We start from the raw sequence: 15,504 nt of genomic DNA, 5'->3' as shown, positions 1-15,504 counted from the left end.
CACCAGCTGAGCCACACTGGTTGGCAGCAGTTAATTTATTGTCATTAAATTTGATGCACGACATACAGTTTTCTCATCGTTGAGCAAATTGTTAATTGGATTAAAATTTCTCAGCTTTAGCACTACTTTTAAATTTAAACTACATCATTAATATTTTTTCCACCTATTAAAATTTTTTAAAAATGATTTTAGAGGAAAGGAGAGAGAGAAACATCAGTGTAAGAAACATCAATCGGTTGCCTCCTGCATGGGCCCCAACTGGGTATCCAACCCGAAACCTGGGCATGTTCCCTGACTGGAAACCAAACCAGCCACCTTTTGGTGTTTGGGATGAGCCTCCAGCCGTCTGAACCAGCCCAGCCAGGTTCCACCTGTTTCTTAAGTCTAGACCTGTGCTGTCCACTGTGGCAGCCATTGGATAATTTGCCTGTTGGAACACTTGAGATGTGGCTAGTTTGAACTCAGATGTGCTTTAAGTGTAAAATAAACACCAGAATTTGAAGAGTTAGTAATGAAAAAAAAATGTAAAAGATATCCTTAGTTACTTTATATTGATTACATGTTGAAATAGTATTTTGGACATACCAGGTTAAATAAAATATACTATTTAAATTAATTTCAGCTGTCTCCTGTTACTGTTTTAAGTCTGGCTACTCAAGAGTTAAATTATTCAGGGGAAAAAAAAAAAAAAAAAGAGTTAAATTAGCCTGTCCAGAGGGCTCAGTGTTGAAGCGTCTTATCCACAAGAAGGTTGTGAGTTTGATTCCCAGTCGGGCATATACCTAGGCTGCGGATTTGATCCCTGGTCGGGGCACATATGGAAGGCAACTGATGGATGTCTTTCACTCCCTCCCTTCCTCTTTCTAAAATCAATAAAAATATATCCTAGGGTGAATATCTTTTTTAAAAAGGAGCACAGACAATAGCAAAATACAGTGAAATGAGGAAGTGCCTAGTTTTGAACATCACCTTTGCTTTTAATATAATTTAGTTTTAATTTTATATAATTTAATTTTTAATAATGGCCTTCACAACTGACTTGCAAAAATTATTAAAGTTACACGGTTAGCTTTTGGAGCCATTATTGGGCATTGTGGGGACTGGGGTCCTCCAGTTAGGTTTTAGGGTGCTCATTGGTGCAGTTCTTCCCTGTACCCACAGTGGGGCAGCAAAGTCCAAGTGATGGTGCTTCAGAGTGGGGCAGGGGCAGCTGTCCCCTTTGCTTTGGAAGGGGAACTGAGACCCAGGGGCAAGAATTTAGGATCCCTATTGCCCTTCTTAGCCACAGACCTCAGGAAGCATGGGTGTTCTCCTGATGAACCTTTGCACATGTGGGTCGGTGCTCTCTGCCTTAGGGGGCTCCTGCTGGGAGTTTCCTCTGTCTTCCAGCCAGCTGCCTTGGGGCTGCCTCTGGGTCACCAGACACTGGCTACCCTCAGCACAGCCCAGAGTTACTGTGTGGTTCCAGTGCTTCCACTCCAGGCTAGGAGAGTAGGCCCTACCTCCCACCGTCTCCTGGACTCTAACTGTGAGAGAGGCCCTTTCCAAATGGTCTTACTTAATTCTGAGGCCTTACTTTGGGACCTGGGCTCATATTTTGACTCTACCATGTGCTAGCTATGTGATTTGAGGTAAATTACTTAATCCCTCTGACCTTGGTTCTTCCTTTGTAAAATGAGCATAGGATTAAAGGAATGACTATGGTCCTTGGCACAGATTAAGTGCTCGGTGTTGTTAAATAGTAGCAATTAATATTTAGCCCCATTTGCAGATGAGTAAATCGAGGCCCAGAAAGAAACAGGAACTTGGGGCCACAGAGAGGAATGAAGCACAGAACTCTACCTTCCAACAGGCCCGTGACAATGCCCACCTGCTCAGCCCCTGGAGCCTCAAACCTGAAACTCCCTGCAGGGGGCAGGTACTTAATCCCAAAGACCTGTGGCCCAGCATGAGCTGAGAAAAGCACCCCAAGTGTCAGGGCTGAGAGCCCTGCACCCAGAGAGGCACACTGGCTGGAGGTACAGAGAACCATTATTATTTATCCCCCATGTGACCTGCCCAAGGTCACTTTTCTCTCTCAATTAAAAAAAATACATTTTTATTGAGTTGAGAGAAGAAGGAAGAGATGGGAACATCAATGATGAGAGAGAATCATTGATCAGCTGCTTCTTGCACACCCCCCACTGGGAATTGAGCCTGCAACCAGGGCATGTGCCCTGACCTGGAATTGAACTCTGACCTCCTGGTTGCATGCTCGATGCTCAACCACTGAGCCACACAGGCTAGGCAGGTCACTTTTCTCTTGTTTCCTTCCTTATATAAAATAAGGACAGGCTGGGTCTGCCTAACACTCTTCCCCCAGCCTGTTTGGCTTTTCTTTTTTTCTTTTTTTAAATATATTTTATTGATTTTTTACAGACAGGAAGGGAGAGGGATAGAGAGTTAGAAACATCGACTAGCTGCCTCCTGCACACCCCCCACTGGGGATCTGCCCGCAACCAATGTACATGCCCTTGACCGGAATTGATCCTGGGACCTTTCAGTCCACAGATGGATGCTCTATCCACTGAGCCAAACCGGTTTTGTCCTGTTTGGCTTTTCTTTCACTGATGCTCAACACACTCTTCACCCTCTGTTGACTGAGGGCTCAAGATCCACTGCCACCTCCCCTACCAGTGCCCTAAAAAGCTCCCTTGGAGCCACCTTCATTTTGCATACCACCCAGGAGGGGGGGCTCAACCTTTCCCCTGGCTCAGGCTCCCCAGTGGTCTCCCCGTCAGTCTCTACATCCTGCTTGTTTTTCCTCCTCATTTCCTTCCAACCCAGACCCCATTCCGGGAATTCTCCGGCCTGCCAGACCCCTGGGGGGCCACCAAGTAGAAGTTGTCTGTGTGATTTGGCACCAGAGGAGGGTTGTGGCTTCAGCTGGGATTTGGGCCAGCTCCTGGAAGGCTGGTCCTCCTCCCTCAACCACGCTCTCCTGGTTTTCCTTCCACTTCCTTGCTGCCCCTACTCTGCCTCCATCCGGGGCTTCTCCCTTTGGCACCCTTTCCCCTCCTGCCCCCACAGGTCTAGTCACTTCTCTGCCTTGAGCTTCCGTTTACAGTCCGTGAAGTGGGATTATCCTCACGTCTACCTCCACAGATAGAGCATTTATCTGAGGACACCGTCAGTGCACGCCAGTCTGTCTCAGGGCCACCCTATTCACCTCCCTGCCCCCTCCCCCAACCCCTATCAGCCATCACCTCCTCTGGACTTGCTTCCTAAATAGTGTGGATTGTTATTTTTTTTAAAATATATTTTATTGATTTTTTTACAGAGAGGAAGGGCGAGGGATAGAGAATTAGAAACATCGATGAGAGAGAAACATCCATCGGCTGCCTCCTGCACGCCCGCCCCCCCCCATGGGGATGTGCCCACAACCAAGGTACATGCCCTTGACCGGAATCGAACCTGGGACCTTTTAGTCTGCAAGCCGACACTCTATCTACTGAGACAAACCAGTTATGGCGGATTGTTATTTTTTTTAATTAAAATATTTCAAACACACTGAGAAATACTTAAAATAAGCCACAGAAGCACCCGCATTAACATTTTGTCATATTTGCTTTAGATCTTAAAAAAATTATATATATTTTCTTTTATTTTTTTTCACATTGTGTCAAGTACCTACTGTGTGCCAGGCACTGTCCTAGGCACTGGAGCACAGCAATGAACAGCACTAAAAACCTAGCCCTGGCCCTAGCTGGTTTGGCCCAGTGATAGAACTTCATGTACCTTGGTTGCAAGCTCGATCCCTGGCCTTGGCCTGGGGCCATGTGTGGGAGGCAACCAATTGATGTGTCTCTCTCATTGATGTTTCTCTTCTGTCTACACTCTCTCCCTTCTCTAAAAATCAGTGGGAAAATACCCTCAGGTGACAATTAACTGAAAAAAAAAATTTAAAAACTAGCTCTGGCCCTGCCAGGTAACTCACTTGGTCAGAGCATCATCCTCATATGCCAAGGTTGTGGGTTCAATTCCAGGTCAGGGCACATGCCTAGGTTGTGGGCTTGATCCCCAGTGTGGGACGGGCAGGAGGCAACAATCAAATGATTTTCTCATCACTGATGTTTCTATCGTTCTTTTCCCTCCCTCTCTGAAACCAATAAAAATGTCTTTAAAACAAAACCAATGAAGTAAATAAGTGGAACAACAAATTGATATTTTTCTCAAATCAATAAAGTTGGATACATTAAAAAAATACCTAGCCTTCAGGAAGCGATTCCCAAGCTGGGGAGTGGAGCCAACCACTACACATGTGCCCAAGTCAAGTAGGTGGTGTCGGGGAGGTCGGCAGAACCGGGCAGGGAGGCGTGCAGCGGGGAAACAGCCGGCAGGAAGCTGCTTTAGTGAGACCAAAGGAAGAGAGGGGTTTGCTAAGTGAACCCAAGCTTCCCGGGCAAGGAAAAGATCAAGTGCAAAGGTCCCACAGCAGAAGCCAGTGTGCTAATCTGAAGAATGCCAGCATCTCCTGAAGCGAGTCCTAAAAAGCTGACTCACTAGATACAGACCCTGCCAGGCCCGGTGCTCAACTCCTGTTCTGAATCATCCCCTCACAGCATTACAGATGAGGAAACAGAGGCTCAAGGTGGCTCAAGCCTTACCTGACATCACCCAGCTGGCAAGGGGATATCTTAGGATTTAAAAAAAAAAATATATATATATATATATATATATATATATATATATATATATATACACACACATATACATACACACACACACACACACATACACACACACACATATATATATATATATATATATATATATATATATATATATATTCTATTGATTTTTCATAGAGAGGAAGGGAGAGGGATAGAAAGCCAGAAACATTGATGAGAGAGAAACTTCGATGAGAGAGAAACAGTTGCCTCCTGCACACCCCCCACTAGGGGCATGCCCCCAACCAATGCACATGCCCTTGACCAGAATCGAACCCTGGACCCCCCCAGTCTGCAGGCCGACTCTGTATCCACTGAGCCAAACCGGTTTCGGTGATATCTTAGGATTTGAAGCCAGGCCTGGGTCTCCCTCAGCACTGAGTTAGGGGCTCGGGTGGCCTAGGAGGAGGAGGGACAGGGAGAGGCCACCTCACCTAGAAAATGCCGAGAAGGTAGCAGCTCCTCCCTGGCCAGAGCTGACCTGAGTTTGAAGGAGGGAGCCGCTTCTCTTCCAACGCCCGCTGCTGCCTCCGGCAGCCTCTCCATCCCAGCATAGGTGGGTCACTGAAGACCCTACTTCCTGCTTCCAGCAAGGAGCAGACTTGGCCTGGCAACCTGGCCCTGTTGCCTTGGGCTCCCATGGCAATCATAGGTCCGGCTGCCCCAGCTCAAGGCAGAGGAGAAAGACAGTTGTTAGTCCCCCAGATCCTCTAGCCTGGGAGATGGTCCCCTCCCCAGTGCCATTCCTAACCCTGCCTGGCTTTGGGGATGGGGGCAAGTTGGGCCTGGGAAAGGTCTGTTTTAAAATCCAGAATCTGGGGTCCCACTCCTCGGGCACTCCCATTTGGCGGGCCTGGGATCTGCATTGTGAACAGATTGGGGGAGAGCTCGGACACTGAGAACACTTTCTTACCAGGAGGCCCTCCTCTCCACCTGTTTCCGCTCAACTTGAATTGTGCCCCCTCCCTCCAGGACACTTGCCCTGGGTCACTGCTTCTGCCTGGCTCCCCCATCACAGCACAGGGAACTCCTGGTGGCTGTGGTCTCCACTCAGCTCTGTCCCATCCCCTAGACCACATGTGTCAAACACAAGGCCCGTGGGCCAAATCCAGCCCGCCAGGCCTTGCAATGTGGCCCGCACCGCGCTGTCATCACTGCACTCCGCTGTCAGTTTATGACATTGTCAGTTTATGACTGTTCAGTAAACCATTCGGCCCGCGATTTAGGCTGGATTTTAGATTTTGGCCCCTTCTCTGATTGAGTTCGACACCCCTACCCTAGACTGAGCAGAGTGGGGATGCTTACCACCTGATGACTAAGTATCATTTCAAAGAACGAAGGTTGTGGAAGGGCAGGGACTTGTCCAGCGTGACAGAACTCCAATGGCAATTAGTAAGAACTCTAATAATAACAGCTACCACTCGCACGGCTCTTCCTGTCTGCCTGGCACAATCCAAGGGCTTTACAAGTACTAATTCATCTCATCTTCACCACAACCTTTGAGGTAGGTACTAGTATTATCCACATTTCTACAGATGAGGAAGCCGAGGCAAGAGAGCTTAAGTAATTTGCTCCAGGCTGCACAGCTTCTAAATGGCGAAGTTGGGAGATGAACTAACAAATTCCTAACACATCTCTGCCTGTGACCCTCACTGTGTGGAAGCAGCATTGGGACTCCTGCACAGAGCTGTTGAGAGCAGTGAGTCAGTTTTGAGTGGTGCCTTACATTTTTCCTCTTCTCACCACCCTGCCCCCTCACCTGTCCCTCTTCCAGATGCAGCCCCAGCCCAGGGGAGTGCTAGGCAGGGCTGCCTGGACGGAGAGGGACAGCCAGGCCCCTGTTGCTTGGCAGCTGCCTCTGAGGGTCAGAAGTCTCCCTTAACATAGCTGGTGGGAATGGGGCCAGGTTCGCTCTCCCCCATCTAAGTTTCATGGGACCTGGGACCTGAGACCTGTCCAGCCCTTAGCCAAGGGCAGTGTATCGTCAGCCTGGCTGAGGTGGTTGTCCAGATGAGAAAAAGAGGCCTGGGAGGTAGGTGGAGACAATTCCATTGTCCCCCAGAAATCGTAGGCAGGCACAGTTGTATTTATATAGTTTCCAGCACAGGGAAGGCCCTTGCCCTATCTTGGAAAAGCTCAAATCTAATCTCAGGACCTTCCCAATTGTCCCCTCCTGAGGAAAGCCCTCTCCGCTTTCCTGGCCCTATGGCTGATGGACCTCCTAAGAATCCCTGAGCTGCCACATAGAGCCTTTTGTGTCGGGTCCTGAAGGATGTGTAGGAGTTCCCCCGGGGCTTGGGGACTAAGGGCCTTCCTATGGTCTCCACTCAGCTCTTGACCACACACCAAGGGCAAAAAGCATGTTGGTGGGAGGCGTCCTGGTAGAGTGGAGAACAGTCAAAATGGTGTCCCAAAAAACTGGTACAGATTGGGTCAATGGCATAGATGGGGAAACGGGCTGAGGGGCCAGGGAGTTGCACCAGTCAGAACTCTCCTGGCTTTCGGGATAGGGCAGCCTCAGTGTCTGAATATGCACTGTGTCGCTCGCTAGTTGGAGGTGAGAAAAGGCTTCTTCCAGGGTCGGGAGCATGCGCCAGCCCCTTCTAAAGTTCGCCCAGCCGTCCACACTGGATCCTCGGCTCTCGGACTACAAGTCCCGGCAGGCTCCGCGCTGCGGCGCTAGCTCTGCCGGCGTCCCTTCGCGAGCCCGGGGCAGCGTTGGAGCCCAGTTCCTCCCGTTGTCTAGCCGGCGGGGGCGGGGCGGACGGCGCATGGGCAAGCCCATTGGCCGAGTCGTGCTTCACTCGCGTCCTGTGCCCGCCCCCCGGAGGCTCCGCCCCGCACGCCCGAGCCCAGGCCGCCAGGCGCACCTCCCGGCGCCCCGCCTGCGCCTCGGGACCCGCGGGGGCCGTGCGGCGCATCCTGCGGCGGCTGCGGCGGCGGCGGGCGCGGCCGGGCGGAGGGACGCAAGATGATGAAGTTTCGGTTCCGGCGGCAGGGCGCTGACCCGCAGCGCGAGAAGCTCAAGCAGGAGCTCTTCGCCTTCAACAAGGTGCGGGCTGGGGGCCCGGGCCGGGCGGGAGGGCGCGGGCCGGGGCTGGGGGCCCGGGCGCCGCAGCCACGTAGGGCCGCGGGGAGGGAGCGCCCGGCGGGAGCGCGGCGGGCTGGGCGCTCCCCGGCGGCCGCCCTCTCGCCTCCGCCCCTGCGCCAGTCCCAGTGGCCGCGGGTCTCCGCCGACTTCCCGGTGTGCCTCTCCGGGGCCGCGGGCCGCCGGCCCTCCTCCCGGGGCTCTGCGAGTCTCTGGGTCTCTGCCCCGCCCTCCGACTCCACCGCCTCCCCGCGCTCAGCCTTCGCCCGCCCGGAGGGCGGGGGTCCCTGCCTCGGTCCCTGTGTGTCTGCGTTCCTCTCCGCTTCCCTTCGTCTCTGCCTGTTTCTCTGCATCTCTGCATCCTCTTCCTGCTGCCCCTCCATCTGTGTGGGGTTCTCGAATTCTCACTTTGTCTCTCACTCTGTCTTCTTACCCCTCTTGGAGGCTCCTCCGCACCCCTGCCCGCCTTGGGGCAGCGCAGGGCCGGGTTTGTTTGCTTTCACACCCAGATGGAGCGGGAGGGGTGGGGAGAGGGGCAGATGTTGGAGCGGTAGGGCTGGGAAATCCCTTCCATGTTCTTCTCCTCCCTCACTCAGGGCTCCCGACTCTTCCTTGATCTCCCTGCCCTACAAGGTGGGGACTCCAGGGTAGATGCCTGGCTGTGTACCCAACCGCACTTCAGGTCGTGGGCCTCAGTTTCCCTTGACATGGAGCCACTTTTCTCCCTGCTGTGACTTTCTGTGCCATTTAGGCCATGCAGCCTAGGCCGAGGCGGGATGGTGGGCTGCCCTCCTTTTCCCTGGGTAAGACAGCGCCTTCAGCCCCCTCCTCCCTCTGCCCCGGCTTGCCCCTTGCTAACTCCTCCCAGGGTGTGAGTCCAGCTGCTCGCACTGGCTGCCCTGGGAATCGGAGTTGTCCCTGGCACACAGGTGAGAGAAGGGAGTCTCAGAGAGGCGAGGCTTGCCCAGAGTCACAGATAGAACCGGTCACTTTGTCCTTCTCCTTATTGGGAGGGTTTGACTTCAGCTTTGGGGGGCTGCTGTGGCCCCAGAAGAGACTCTTGTCCAGGAGAAAGCTCTGATGGCTGGAAGTGGAGTGGTTAAGGCACAGGGCATCTCCCGGCACAGGCAGGGTTCTGAGGGGTGGGGGGCCGCTGCCAGGACCCTCAGACTCTCCAAGAGCCTGCCAGAAGCCTGCAGCCCAGAGGGAAGGCGCTCCGGGCCCCTCCTGTGCGGGGCTGAGCGGGAGAGCCTGCGGGTGAGAGAATGAGCTAAGGTGTCACTTCCCCAGCCAGTGAGCTGGGTGTGAAGTGAGGACATGCCGCAGAAGGTGGGAGGCAGGAGGCTCCCTGCCCGGCTGGTCCTGGTTGGGCAAAAGGTGAGGGCTCCCCACTGAGGAGAGAGGGCCCGTTCTGAGTGGGCAGCAGAGGCAGGAGGGAGGTGGTCTTGGGCAAGGGGCTGGCTCACCAGGGGGAGTGGTAAATGATCACTAGAGGATAGATGCCAAAATTAAATAAGGTAAATAAAATAAGAGCGATTAGACCCAGGTTCTCTAGTGGGGTTGGGGGCCAGGGGCAGACATCAACTCTGGACTCGGTCCTGGGCCCACATCTCAGGCCTGTCTGCACGTTGCCTGTGGAGGGATGTCCACTGACACTGAGCTCTGACCCTGTGAGTTCTAGGTGCTGAGGACAAAGGGGACAATCCTCTTCATCCAGGCGCTGATGCCATAGCGGAGGAGATAGTGAAAAGCCAAAACAGAAGAGTAAGATGTGCAGCAGTTTGGATGGTGGCCAGTACTGTGAGGGCCTGGAGCACGTGAGCAGGGATGGCTGCTGTAGCCAGGATGGCGTAGGGCCCTCTGAGGCGCTGATGCCCGAACTGAGACCCGATGATGGGGCGTGCAGGGTAAAGCACATTCCAGGTAGAGGGACAGTAGATGCAAAGGCCCTGAGGCAGGAAGCTGCTAGTAAATTGGAGGAGATCAAAGGCCACTGGGCCTAGAATTAAGTGAGAGGGGGCGAGAGTGGGAGGAGGAAGACAAGTCCAGATGTGAGGCCTTACCTTCTCCGGGAAGCTGGGCGCCCGGGGGCGGGAGGGTTCCTGGGCAGAGGAGGGGACTGGCCAGTCCATGGCAGTGCTGGTGGGAGAGGGAAGTTGCCCCCCACCCTCAGCCAAATGGGCAACTGTGTCTTCAAGTGACTCCCTGTGCCCAGTGCTCCATGGGAAACTGAGGCTTGGAGAGTGCTGTGACTGGCCCAAGGCCATGCCAGCTGCCCGGAGGGTTCAGTCCCTGCCAGGAGGGCCGAGCAGGAGGGAGGCTGAGGCAGGAGACCTGGAGACCTGGGGATCACGGTTTTGTTGCTTTTTTTTTTCTTCTCCTTTTTCTTTTTCCTTTTTCCTTTCCTTTCCTTTCCCTCTCTTTTGAGAGAGAGAGAGATAGAGAGAGAGAGAGAGAGAGAAACAATGTGGTGGAGAAACATCGATTACTTGCCTCCCATCCGTACCCGAACTGGGTATCGAACCCTTAACTTAGGGTGTGTGCCCTGACCAGGAAAGGATCCCACCCCGTTTTGGAGTGGGACAGCGCTCCAGCCAACCGAGCCCCGTCGGGCGATGAGGTTCCTTATAGAACGTGCCTGGCTGAGGCAGCGGTCAGGACGATCTGTGCCCTCAGGCGGGGTCCCGCTTGGTGTTGAGGACGTGGGTTGGGGTGTAGGCATCCGGCAGAGGCCCCAGCTCGGCCTGGGGAGGGGTGGACTGGTCTGCGCTGGGACTGGCCCTCGGAGCGAGGACCAGGCGAAGCCACTGCATTATCCCCGGGCGCCCAGCCTCTCGCCGCCCGCTCAGGCGGCTGGGACGTGCTGCTCAGCTTCCAGCTGGGAACCAAGTCTGGGGGTGGTGACGCCTCCAGGGCCTGCAGGAAGCTCCTCTGTCTCTGACTCAAGAGCCTCTTCCTAGATGGCCTTGGGGGTTGGCCTCTGACCTCCACGTGGAGCCCGTGTTTGGCAAGTGCCATGGACTTCAGGGGCGGGGGGGACACCGAGACCGCATGGTGCCTCCCTGGTCAGGGCAGAGCCCCTGGGGCAGTGCTTCCTGGTGCTTCTCCTGTTGGAGCCCCAGTGCAGGGCCGGGGCTTGGCTCAGACCCTTCCGTACCCCTGGAGGCAGGACTGCCACTTCAGTGTCCTCAGGCTGCAGACGCGGAGCACGGTCCCGCTGAGTCCTGGCTCCTGGCACTCAGCAGCCGCAGAGCCTGAAGGCTGCCTGGGGGGGGCTGGGCGGGCCAGGGCAGCGGTGCCTGTGCGAGTGTCCCCTCCCCCGCAGACCGTGGAGCATGGCTTCCCCAACCAGCCCAGCGCCCTGGCCTTCGACCCCGAGCTTCACATCATGGCCATCGGCACCAGGTCTGGGGCCGTCAAGATGTATCCTTTGCGGGCACAGCCTTCGGGACTGCAAGGACCCCCTGCATCAGCTGCCTGTGCGCTGGCTCTCTGGGCAGCCCGGCCTGGGGGCCGCGGAGGCATCTGGACCCTGGGGAGGCGGGTGCCGCTTCTGCCTCAGATGCCTCCTCACGGAGATGATGTGGGGTGGGATCGGCGTCCTCACTGCATTTCAGCCAGTTACCCAGGCGACCTGCTTTTCCTGTCCCAGCAACTGTAACGGGGGGCTGGGCCGGGGACTGGTCAGTCTTGGTGCCGGTCAAGGTTGGTGGGTGGGCCAGGGTCACGTAAGTGGGTTTTCCCTGGTGACGGGCTACACATGTGTACCAATGTGAGACACGTGTCCAGCCGAGGGCTGGGGGCAGTGCCAGGCTCTGCATGGTGAGCGCAGCTCGGCCCCCACCTGGCTGCCGGCGGTCATACAATGGGCTGTGTGTGCCGCACAAAGCGGGCATTTTCCCTGTCAGCCAGGCGGGTGGGGGCAAGCAGACAGCTGGGTGCTTCTTGCCTGGAGTGGAGCATCGCACTTCCCCTGCCCGGAGTGAAGCCTCCTCCCCTCCCTCCCTCCGGGAAACAGAGGTGCAGACTGACTGGCACCTGCTTGGAGTGAGGTGCACCCCACCCCTCCCCACGTCACCCTCTGGGTCTCCGTGTCCTCATGAGGGACAGTGGATGCACAAAATGAGTCAATGCCTGTAAAGGGGAGGGGAGGGCGGCATCGGGACCTGCACTTGGTGAGCTTGCCTGCACCAGGGGGTGTGGCGGGGCGGGTGCTCCCCCAGCACCATCCACATCCACTTCCTCACTTCCCGGCCTGCTGCGCCCAGCCCTCAGGGGCGCCCCGCCCCCGGGCTGTGCTCCGCGGTGGTGTCCTTGGTGCCCGTGTCGTGCGTCTGTTAGCCTCTGGCGCTGGCCCTCCTGTGCCCTGTCTTCCTGGGCACGGGCTTCTCGTGCTCACAGAGGACGCACTGGACGCCTGGGAGAGCCTCAGAGGAGGCCAGAGCTCTCCCCAGTCCCTCCGTCCTCCCCAAGCCACCCTGGGCTGGAAACTGAGGCTTGAGGAGGAGGCCTTGCACACAGAGGCGCCCCCCCCCCCCCCCGTCTCCTTGGTGACTCTGGGTCCTGCCCAGCACTCCTGCCCCCTCCTTTGTCCTCTCTTCTGTGTGCTTCCCGCTCCTGCGGAGAATCCTAGCTCCAGCTCCAAGCAACGGCTTGGCTCCTGCATTGTTCCCGGCGGCGCTGCTGACCTCTCCCTCGCCCTCCCTCCGGGCCCCCAAGCCCTACTTGTCCCCGTCAAACCTGGCGTTGCTGAGGCTCTGGTCCTGGTGCCGGGCACTTGAAGCAGGTCACCCAGCCTCTCCGAGTCTCTGAGTGCTGGTGTGTGACATGGACAGGCCTTGGCCTCGCCCCTCTCTGGGGCGGGGGCTGGGCCTGCTTTCCTCGCCCGTGGCTGGAGCCTGGCACTGTGGGAAGCAGCAGCCCGGCTGGCCTCGCTGCCTGTGGGGCCAGCTCCGTGCACACAGACACGTGAGGCCGATGGAGAGTGGGCCGCGTGTGCCGAGCATGTTTTATCTCACTTCCCCCGGGAGGTGGGAGTCACTGCCCCATCTCATAGCTAACGATGTGGAGGTTGCACCACAGCAGGACTTCCCGGAGCTGGTGGGGCCTGCGTCCTGAGCGTGGGGTGACTTGGGGCAGGGCATCCGTCTTCAGGGAGGGCCGCCTGGACTCTGAGGGGCTCTGGTTGGCAGCCTGGCTGGGAGCTCTCCGAATGGCCTGGAGGAGGAGGCCGGGCATCCCCGCCTGTTCTGCCCTTGACCTGCTGCCTCAGCTATGGCGCACCCGGCGTGGAATTCACAGGCCTGCACCGAGAAACGGCCACAGTCACCCAGATGCACTTCCTGCCTGGCCAGGTGAGCCTGTGCCCCTGCTGGCTGGCTTTTGAACCCTGGGACCCCTCCCAGTCCTACCAGCCCAGCCTTGTCTCTGCACATCCCCTAGGGCCGCCTCCTGACCCTGCTGGACGACAGCAGCCTGCATCTCTGGGAGATCGTCCACCACAACGGCTGTGCCCACCTGGAGGAAGCACTCAGCTTCCAGCTGCCCGCTCGGCTGGGCTTCGACGGTGCCAGGTACGGGTGGGCTTGGCCGGTACGGGTACGGGTGCCAGGTACGGGTGGGCTTGGCTGGTACGGGTACGGGTGCCAGGAACGGGTGGGCTTGGCTGGGTCCAGCCGCTAGGCCTGGGGAGCCCTGCCTTGCAAAGGCATGTGGGGCCGGGAAACTGCTGAGGGGCTGGGTTGGGGCGGCAGGGGCTGTGCAGCTTGGCCTGGGTCCCACAAGGCAGCGTTTGGAGCCTCTGTCACTGAGAAGGGCTCCGGGGCCGGGGCGGGTGTTGAAGGGGAGCTGCGGCTGAGCTGAGGGGAGCAGTGGGCTGTGCGCTGCATCAGGGGTGCAGGTGGGAGGGGCCCTGGGCCCAGCCTCCGCACCTGCTGGAGGCCCTGTGCTCCCTGCATGGCGGCGGCAGGTGTGGGCGGTCCCAGCTGAGCTCACGTTAGCACAGATCCCCTGGCGTGTCCTGGGGCCGGAGGACAGGCCACAGTGTGTGCAGGTGAAAGGGTAAGCTTGGGGGCGAGGAGGATCCTGCCAGGTGTGTGTGCGTGTAGACGGGAGGCTCCAGGGGCTGGCGGAGCGGCCTGGTTCCTGCCTTTCCTTCCCGGTGGTGGGAGGGGCTTGGGAGCCCGTCTCCAAGACCAGAGAAGCTGCCTCTGTCCCCGTCCCCGCCGGCATGCTGACGTCCTGATGCACAATGGAGCGAGTTCGTTCTGATGCCACCACGTGGCCTTCCCAGTCCACCCGCCCACTGAGAGGCAGGTCTCAGTGAGCACAGGGCCACGGTGCGCCACCCTAGCAGCTGTTAGCGCCCTCTGCTCTCCTAAGAGGAGCCACACCCTCCCTCCCTCTCTCTCCCAGTGGCCTCACCCCTCCCTCTCTCTCCCACAGTGGCCCGCCCACCCTTGCCCACATCACCGTGATCCTCCTGGTGGCTGCTGGCAACATGGCCGCCCTGGGCACTGAGGGTGGCAGCGTCTTCTTCCTGGATGTTCCCACCTTGACGCTGATGGAGGGTCAGACCCTGGGCCCCGAGGAGGTTCTGCGAAGGTGAGAGGCAGGCGGGCTTCCCACACCCACCGCGGGCGGCTCTCCTGCCGGCTCACTGGCTTCCTCTGCAGTGTGCCAGATGACTACCGGTGCGGCAAGGCCCTGGGCCCCGTGGAGTCCCTGCAAGGACACGTGCGGGACCCCACCCGGATCCTCATCGGCTACAGCCGGGGCCTGCTGGTCATCTGGAACCGGGCGGCACAGTGTGCAGACCGCGTCTTCCTGGGGAACCAGGTTTGTGGGGGACACGGTGCCACGGCCGGGCCTCTGCCGTGCGTCTGCTCATGCCCCCCTGCTCTGCCCACAGCAGCTGGAGAGCCTGTGCTGGGAGCGCAGTGGCAGCACGCTGGTCAGCTCCCACAGCGACGGCAGCTATGCCATCTGGCCCGCGGACGCTGGCTGCTCTCCGGTGATGCAGCCTACGGTGGCCACCATGCCCTACGGTGAGTGCTGGGAGGCCGCGGGCAGCCCCCGCTCCCTAAGCAAAGGGCTCTGACGGGTGTCGGTCCCAAGCTCTGGCACTCACGGGGGCATCCAGGGGGGCTGTGGAAGGTGGCAGCGCCATGCCACATCTGCAAGGCGAAGACACCCTCCACTGTGGGTGTACGGTCAGGGGCCTGGGCTCCTCCCGGGGAGGAGGAAGCAGCTTTGCAGCAGGAATGATGTGGGCAGGGTGGGAGAAGGGGTGAGAGATGCGACCTGAGGCTCTTCAGTCCTGGCAAGCACAGAGCTGACACTGTCCCTCCCTGCAGGCCCCTTTCCCTGCAAAGCCATCAACAAGATCCTGTGGCGGGACTGTGCCTCCGGGTAGGTGGGAGCTGGTCTCGGGGGCGGGCTGGTCTGGCTGGGCGGAGGCTCTCAGGGTTGTCCTGGGATGCTCTCCCTGGATTGGGCAGTGTGAGCTCCAGACCCGGGTGGCTCACAGGGCCCCCACCCCCGTATAGGGGCCACTTTATCATCTTTAGCGGCGGCATGCCCCGGGCCAGCTACGGTGACCGCCACTGTGTGAGCGTGCTCCGGGCTGACACCCTGGTGACACTGGACTTCACCTCCCGCATCATCGACTTCTTCACGGTGCACAGCGCGCGGCCGGAGGATGGTGCG

At 57.7% G+C, this 15,504-nt stretch overlaps 2 protein-coding genes across 3 annotated transcripts in view; one reads left to right on the top strand and one right to left on the bottom strand.

The window, feature by feature from the left end:
• Positions 1–15,504, bottom strand: part of SHMT1 (serine hydroxymethyltransferase 1) — a 1,020,383-nt gene that overhangs the window by 896,673 nt on the left and 108,206 nt on the right. The gene's annotated exons all lie outside the window — the stretch shown is intronic.
• The window catches only part of LLGL1 (LLGL scribble cell polarity complex component 1), a 16,477-nt gene continuing 8,527 nt past the window's right edge, over positions 7,555–15,504 (top strand). The window contains exons 1-9 of one of the 2 annotated variants that reach the window (XM_084861497.1): positions 7,555–7,761; positions 11,123–11,220; positions 13,070–13,151; positions 13,240–13,370; positions 14,242–14,400; positions 14,472–14,634; positions 14,711–14,843; positions 15,153–15,207; positions 15,345–15,499. In XM_084861497.1, the coding sequence (XP_084717623.1) occupies positions 7,681–7,761; positions 11,123–11,220; positions 13,070–13,151; positions 13,240–13,370; positions 14,242–14,400; positions 14,472–14,634; positions 14,711–14,843; positions 15,153–15,207; positions 15,345–15,499 (1,057 nt within the window). In that variant the 5' untranslated portion in view covers positions 7,555–7,680. Of the gene's footprint in view, positions 7,762–11,122; positions 11,221–13,069; positions 13,152–13,239; positions 13,371–14,241; positions 14,401–14,471; positions 14,635–14,707; positions 14,844–15,152; positions 15,208–15,344; positions 15,500–15,504 lie in introns of both variants that reach the window. The other variant, XM_084861496.1, reaches the window with a different exon arrangement.

This window comes from Pipistrellus hanaki (genome assembly GCF_964339955.1).
Source record: "Pipistrellus hanaki genome assembly, chromosome: 16".
Classification (NCBI taxonomy): domain Eukaryota; kingdom Metazoa; phylum Chordata; class Mammalia; order Chiroptera; family Vespertilionidae; genus Pipistrellus; species Pipistrellus hanaki.
The sequence above is the reverse complement of the archived record's forward strand: the minus strand, read 5'-3'. Positions and strand labels throughout refer to the sequence as shown.